This window comes from Apteryx mantelli, chromosome 18 (assembly GCF_036417845.1).
Source record: "Apteryx mantelli isolate bAptMan1 chromosome 18, bAptMan1.hap1, whole genome shotgun sequence".
In the NCBI taxonomy this organism is placed as follows: domain Eukaryota; kingdom Metazoa; phylum Chordata; class Aves; order Apterygiformes; family Apterygidae; genus Apteryx; species Apteryx mantelli.
Window position 1 is genome coordinate 19,641,461 of NC_089995.1, and position 7,125 is coordinate 19,648,585.

At 70.1% G+C, this 7,125-nt stretch overlaps 1 protein-coding gene across 1 annotated transcript; it reads left to right on the forward strand.

Moving 5' to 3' along the window:
* The first annotated feature begins 293 nt into the window (after positions 1-293).
* On the forward strand, positions 294-5,012 carry MMP9 (matrix metallopeptidase 9). The gene is made up of 13 exons (XM_067307459.1): positions 294-478; positions 649-899; positions 1,258-1,406; positions 1,684-1,812; positions 1,899-2,072; positions 2,150-2,323; positions 2,437-2,610; positions 2,741-2,896; positions 3,137-3,359; positions 3,492-3,631; positions 3,854-4,004; positions 4,122-4,225; positions 4,380-5,012. The coding sequence occupies exons 1-13, from the start codon at positions 299-301 to the stop codon at positions 4,487-4,489; spliced, it is 2,115 nt and encodes a 704-aa protein (XP_067163560.1). The 5' UTR covers positions 294-298; the 3' UTR covers positions 4,490-5,012.
* Positions 5,013-7,125: the final 2,113 nt, after the last annotated feature.

The window sequence follows — 7,125 nt, forward strand, 5'->3', positions numbered from 1 at the left end:
GCGGGCTCTCCCTCCTGCTCCCCAGCGCAGCTCCAGCAGCAGGGCTGGCCCGTCCTCCCTTCCCACGCATCCGTCCTCGTGCTTCGCGGCGGCCGGCTGGAACGGAGTGTGTTTAGTAAACAAGGTGATGAAACGGTTAAAGCAGCAAACAGAGGAGCCTGAGTCTGCATTTCGTCACCGTGGGAAGGGAGCGTGAGTCGTTGGGCTGAGGGGTCTGAGGGTGACTCACTCCCCTGCCACAGTATAAATAGGAGCCCGGCGCTCGGTGGCACTCAGAGCGGAGCAGCAGGCACCCGGCATGGACACAGCCTCCCGCCAGCACCAGCACCGCACCATGGGGCTCGCCCTCCTGGCCCCGCTCGCTGTGGGGCTGCTGGCCCTCTGCTGCCGCGCGGCCCCTCTCCAGGCCCAGCCGCGGGCTGTCGTCACCTTCCCCGGGGAGCTGGTCCGCGGCCTGTCCGACGTGGAGCTGGCGGAGGTGAGGGCAGCGTGGCCACCCCTCCGGGCAGCCCGGCCCGAGACGCTCTGCGGGCTGCAGCCAGCCGAGCTCGGGGGCTGCCGTCCCCCTGTGCCCGGACCACGGCCGGGCACCAGGGAGGGTGCTCAGCGCCGCCTCGCTGAGCCCCTCCGGCTGCCTTTCCTCCCCAGAACTACCTGCTGCGGTTCGGCTACACCACGGAGGAGGAGGTGGAGGCGAGGACGAGGACGAGCAGCAAGCACGTGTCCCTGGCCAAAGCGCTGCGCAAGATGCAGAAGCAGCTGGGTCTGCAGGAGACGGGGGAGCTGGACGCCAGCACCCTGGAGGCCATGCGAGCCCCTCGCTGCGGCGTCCCCGACGTGGGGCCATTCCTCACCTTCGAGGGGAACCTCAAATGGGACCACAAGGACCTCACATACCGGTGAGTCTCTGCCCCGGGAGACGGGAGCTACGTGCCGTGGGGCCACGGCTGCCCAGGGCATGGAGACAGGTGTGAGAGCCCAGGCGGGACAGCAGCGGCCGTGCCACGGTGCTGCTGGCCTGGCTGGGTCCCGGTGCAGCGAGGGCCAAGCCGGCACGGCTGGCGGGATCAGCGCTCCGGCGCCAGGAGGTGTCAGAGCCTGGCTGGCAGGCCGAGGTCGGTGGCTCTGTCCGGCGGAGCCAGCGCTGCTCTGCTCTCCTGGGGCCAGAGCACATCCCCACCACGTGCCGGGAGCAGGGTCAGGCCGCGCTGGCCAGGACCCGGCGGCGCTGACACCATCCTTCCCTGGCCTCGGCAGGGTGATGAACTACTCCCCCGACCTCGACCGTGCCGTGATAGACGATGCCTTCATGCGAGCGTTCAAAGTGTGGAGTGACGTGACCCCCCTCACCTTCACCCAGATATACAGCGGCGAGGCAGACATCATGATCATGTTCGGCACCCAAGGTGATGTCCCGCGGCTGCTGCGGGAGGCAGGGCTGGAGACGTCCCCTCCGCCAGGCCGTCGTCCCCGCGCCTCCCTGGGGCTGCATTCCTGGCACCCCCGGCTCCCATGGTGCCTGTGTGTGTCGGGGTCCCTCCGCTCTGTGCGTGGCGGGGTGGCACGCTGGCACGCGCCCGCCTGCGCAGGTGCCGCACGGCGCCTGTGCCCGGGGGTCCGTGTGCACGTTGCGGCGCGCGCGTGGGGCGCGTCCGCCGGGGCTGACGCTGCTCGTCTCTGCAGAACACGGCGACGGGTACCCGTTCGACGGCAAGGACGGGCTCCTGGCCCACGCCTTTCCCCCAGGCAGGGGGATTCAGGGCGATGCCCACTTCGATGACGACGAGTTCTGGACACTGGGGACCGGCTTAGGTAAAGGCAGGGCCTGGCGGGTCCGCGCGGCCGCGGCGCGGCTGGGGACGCCCGCCCGTCCCGCTGAGCCGCCCCTCTCCGCGCAGTGGTGAAGACCCGCTACGGGAACGCCAACGGGGCCAGCTGCCACTTCCCCTTCGTCTTCGAGGGCCGCTCCTACTCGCGGTGCATCACGGAGGGGCGCTCGGACGGGCTGCCCTGGTGCGCCACCACGGCCAGCTACGACGCTGACAAGACCTATGGCTTCTGCCCCAGCGAGCGTGAGTAGCCGCGGCCGGCAGCTCCGCCGGGCCCTGCGGGGCGGCCGGGCCCTGCTCACCTGCCTCTCGCCCCACAGTCCTCTACACCTACGGCGGCAACAGCGACGGATCCCCCTGCGTCTTCCCCTTCGTCTTCGATGGCACCTCCTACGATGCCTGCACCACGGACGGGCGCTCTGACGGCTACCGCTGGTGTGCCACCACGGCCAACTTTGACCAGGACAAGAAATACGGCTTCTGCCCCAACCAAGGTGCGAGGGGGGAGAGGGCTGGGCCGCGCGCTGGCCGGCGGGTGCCGGGGTGTCCGTCCCCGGGGCCGTCCAGCGTGCCAGGGCCAGGCGGCTCAGCGACTCCTGCACCGCAGACACGGCGGTGATCGGCGGGAACTCCCAAGGGGACCCCTGCGTCTTCCCCTTCACCTTCCTGGGGCAGTCGTACAGCACGTGCACCAGTGAGGGCCGGCAGGACGGGAAGCTGTGGTGTGCCACCACCAGCAACTACGACACCGACAAGAAGTGGGGCTTCTGCCCGGACAGAGGTACCTGCCTCCGTGCCCCCCGCTCCCCGTATGCCATGCCTCCGTGCTGGCGCCCCAGCAGGGAGGTTGCCGGTTCCCAGCGCTGGCGCGTCCCGTCCCACTGGGTCCTAAGGCTGGTGCTTGCTTCCAGGTTACAGCATCTTCCTGGTGGCTGCCCACGAGTTTGGCCACTCACTGGGGCTGGACCACTCCAGCGTGCGCGAGGCCCTGATGTACCCCATGTACAGCTACGTGGAGGACTTCCAGCTCCACGCAGACGACGTCAGGGGCATCCAGTACCTCTACGGTGAGCACCCAGCTGCAGCCAGTGCGAGGCAGGCAGCCCTGACTCTGGCATTGCCTGCAGCCTCCTGGAGATGCTGATCCCTCTGGGAATGGGGGGCAGTGCCGGCTGGAGATGCCTAATGATGGCATCTTGAGCTGCAGGCGCTGCCGGACCAGCCTCCTCATCCCTCGCCCTGCTGGGGGCAGGGTCCTGCAGCTTCAGGCTGCCACAGACCCTCACCCCCTCCCGATGTTTGCTCAGGTCGTGGCTCTGGCCCCAAGCCCACTGCGCCTGTGCCCACTGAGGAGCCCCAGCCCATGCCCACTGAGGCTGGCAGCACCTCCACCACGGAGGAGGAGGAGGAGGGAACGCTGGAGCCCACGGCTGAGCCCAGCCCGGTGGACCCCAGCCGGGATGCCTGCGTGGAGAACAACTTCGATGCCATCACGGAGATCAACGGGGAGCTGCATTTCTTCAAGAACGGGTGAGCAGCAAACTCTGGCTCCTCCTGCACTGAAAGGCTGGGGGTGACAAGGGTCCTTTCTGCCAGGGGTGTGGGAGGGACACGGGGCTTTGCCACATCGAGGTTGTCAGGACAGCTGACCTTCCCCGCCAGCAAATACTGGACCCGCTCGTCCTTCTGGAAATCAGGCATCCAGGGCGCCTTCTCTGTCGCAGACACCTGGCCTGGCCTCCCGGCTGTCATCGATGCTGCCTTCCAGGACATGCTCACCAAGAGGGTCTTCTTCTTTGCTGGTGAGCTCTGCCCCTGCCTCTCTCCGGGTCCCGGCCAGCCACGGCGGCACCAGGGCTGGAGCTGTGGCCGGGAGCCTGGTGCCACTGGCACCTCGCTGCAGGTGTCAGGAGCCCGTCCTGCCCCAGCGCCTCGGACGCCCCCCTGTGCCAGGCCCCGGCGCTCGTCCTGGGGGCAAAGCCCCCCGAGGGGCTGCTGACACCGGTGCCCTCCCCTGGCTGCAGGTCGGCACTTCTGGGTGTTTTCTGGCAAGAGCATGCTGGGCCCCCGCGGGATCGAGAAGCTGGGCATCGGGAAGGAAGCCGGTCGCATCTCGGGGGCCCTGCAGCGGGGACGCGGCAAAGTGCTGCTCTTCAGCGGGGAGAACTACTGGAGGTGAGCGGGCCGGCACGGCCGTGCACGGCTGCGGGAGGTGCCCCGGCTCCCGGCCCGCCAGGGGCTGCGCAGGGCGACTCACGGCAGCCCCTCGGCACTGCTCTGCTCTCCCTGCAGGCTGGACGTGAAGATCCAGAGGGTGGATAAGGGTTACCCCCGTGCCACCGAGGATGTGTTCACTGGCGTCCCCTTGGATGCACGCAATGTCTTCCTGTACCAAGGTGAGCAGGGCGCTCGGCAGGGAGCGACTGCCATGCGGGGCGGGGGGCCATCGTCCCCCCCATGTGCAGACACTCCGATGGGCATGGCTGGGAGCAGGTCCCTGCACCGGCCTCCTTCCCGCTAACACCTTCCCTCTGCCTTCCTCCTCGCCAGACAAGTACCACTTCTGCCAGGGCACCTTCTACTGGAGAATGACCCCGCGCTACCAGGTGGACCGCGTGGGCTACGTCAAGTACGACATCCTGCAGTGCCCCCAGCACTAAGGACCAGACTGGCCGCCCGGCTCTGGGCCGGCACGGCGCTCCCTGCCCAGTGCTCCCAACCCCTCCCAGGATCTTGGTTCTCACTGTTCGATCCCCCTGTGGCCTGGGAGCGTGGGGGGAGCCCATTTACCCTCCCAGCTGCGGGGCAGCCCCAGCCATGCTTGGGGCTTGCGGTTTCCCCTGTGGAAAGGGGTGAGGACCCCAGGGGCTGCTCCTCGGCCGCCCCCCGGCTCCTGGGAGCCCTGGCTGGGGAGCAGGACTCTCGCCACAGCCCGCAGCCGGGCAGCCCTCCGCGAGTGACGGCTCTGCCACGCAGAGGCGTTTGCCTGGTGCAAACCGCACAGAGATCTGTAATGACTTCGTCTTTTTCTGGAGCCAGTAATGCCAGGTCAGCCAGGCTCAGCTGGGAGCTGGCGCCCGGGGACTTGGCACGGGCAGGGATGTGGGGCTCTGCATCGCTCTCGCCTACTGCCTGCTCTGCCAACCTCCATCTGCACGTTTTTAATAAAGAGAATCCTTTGGACACAGCCTGCGTGTGCTCCTGCCGGCCAGCTGGGGCCATGGGTGCCTGCAGACCCACCAAGGTGCTGGGCCTGGGGTGTCGCTCTCCCATCAGATGGGGGTCCCAGCATGGATGGGTGATAGGGCACTGGGAGGAGGGGGTCCCGGTGGGGAGGAGGGGGCTGCAATCTGGCTGACCTCATGATCCCCATTCTGGGGGGCTCTGGGATCCCCTAAGGGACACCAGACCCCACTGGGGAGGGCGTCCCTCCCATGTCCCTAATGGCCCCCGTCACCAGCCAGGTTCCCCCCCTGCCGCATCCACGCCCAGCCCCTGTGTCCCTCCACATGCCAACATCCTTCCTGCCCATCTGCCTCCTCAGCCCATGTGCACGGTGCTCACTCAAGTGCCTCCGCAGCCCTGGCCCCCCCGGCCACAGTCCTCCAGCCCCTCTGTCCCTGTGCCTCCCTGCTCCACCACACTGCGACCCTGGAGGTGAGAGAAGTGCATGTTTGTCACACGTTGGGATGCACGTGTGGGTCACAGCAGCATGAAGGCGCCGTGGGATGGGCTGGCACGCACTGGGGCGAGGGGCACTGGACAGACCGGGAGTGTTTGTGCAAGCACAGGTTGTCTGGGTGGGACCCCGAGGGGCTGCTGCCCTCCAGGCTGCAGGCGAGGGGCAGATGAAGGATGATGTAGAGCAGGGTGCTGGGATGTGGCCGTCGCCCGCGAGGCCTGGGCTGCCTGACCAGGGCTCTGCAACCTGCCCTCCCTGGCTGCACAGTGCAGACAGCAGTTCCCACTCCTCTGCCTGCCCCAGCGCTGCCCGGAGCCCTGGGATGCAACATGACCCCAACAACTCCCACCACTCCCCAAACTCCACCTTTGCCCTGTTTGCACCTTGTGCAGCCCCCGCCTGCAGTCCAGCCGCAGTGACGGCACGTCCCCCGAGGTGCACAGCCCCAAGGGGACCCCAGGGCGGCCGCCCCCCCTCGGTGGCTGTCCCGCAAACGGCAGCACCCCCCGGCCGTTGTCAGGCGCCGGGACAGCCCTGCCCGGCAGAGCCCGGGGCCGCGCTGGGCCGGGGGCGGCGGGGCAGCCCTGCCCCTGCCCCTGCCCCTGCCCCTGCCCCTGCCCCTGCCCCTGCCCCTGCCCCTGCCCCTGCGCTGCGGCCGGCCCTGGTGTGCCCGCAGGGGCCGCGGCAGGATGGGGCTATAATTAGAGCTATAATTAGAGCCGCCGGCTCGGTGCAGGGCGGCGGGCAAAACCCGGCGCGGCGCGTCCCGTCCCGTCCCGTCCCGTCCCGTCCCGTCCCGCGCGGGGCCGCGGGAGCCGCGTGGGGCTGCGGGAGCCGCGTGGGCCGGGGCCGGGGCCGGGCGCCGCCACCGCCCCGCCGCGCTCCCCGCTCCCCGCCCGGCGGCGGGCGGGCTCGGGCGCCCCGGGCGGCGCCAGCGGCGGGCGGGGCGGGAGCGGGGGGCGCTAGGACCGCGGCCAGCGCCCGGCGGCAGCGAGCGGCGGCAGCGGGCGGCGGCAGCGAGCGGCGGCAGCGAGCGGCGGCAGCGGGCGGCGGCGGCGGCAGCGGGGCCATGAGCCAGCGCTTCACGGTCACGGCGCTGCCCCGCGAGGGCCCGGCGGCGCGGGGGGCGCGGGGGGCGGCGGCCGCCCGCCTGCCCGGCCGCGACGGCAGAGGTGAGCGCGGCGCGGGGGGGCCGAGCCGGCGCCGGGGGGCAGCGCCGGGGGCAGCGCCGGGGGGCAGGGCTGGGGGGCAGCGCCGGGGGCAGCGCCGGGCAGCAGCGCCGGGGGCAGCGCCGGGAGAAGGGCTGGTGGAGAATGGCTGGTGAGGCAGTGTCTGTGGGGCAGCATGCGTGGGGCAGGGCTGTGGGGCAGTGCTGGTGGGGCAGGGTCTGTTGGACAGCACTGGCTTGGCAGGGTCTGTGGGGCAGAGCCCCTGGGGCAAGGCCAGTGGAGCCTGGCCAGCAAAGCAAGGTCCATGGGGCTGGGGCTGTGGGGCAGGGCCAGCAGGGCCAGCAGGGCAGGGCAAGCAGGGGAGGGCTGGTGGGACAGAACTTGTGTGGCAGGGTCCGTGGGGCTGAGTCCATGTGGCATGGCTGGTGGGGCTGGGTCCGTGGGG

What these genes read in the sequence shown, in the direction of transcription:
- MMP9 (XM_067307459.1), top strand. Translation starts at nt 299, where the DNA reads ATGGACACAGCCTCCCGCCAGCACCAGCACCGCACCATGGGGCTCGCC. An exon ending in TGGCTTCTGCCCCAGCGAGC is followed by an intron (nt 2,073 to 2,149) that starts GTGAGTAGCCGC and finishes CTCGCCCCACAG; the next exon opens with TCCTCTACACCTACGGCGGC. An exon ending in AGCGGGGAGAACTACTGGAG is followed by an intron (nt 4,005 to 4,121) that starts GTGAGCGGGCCG and finishes CTCTCCCTGCAG; the next exon opens with GCTGGACGTGAAGATCCAGA.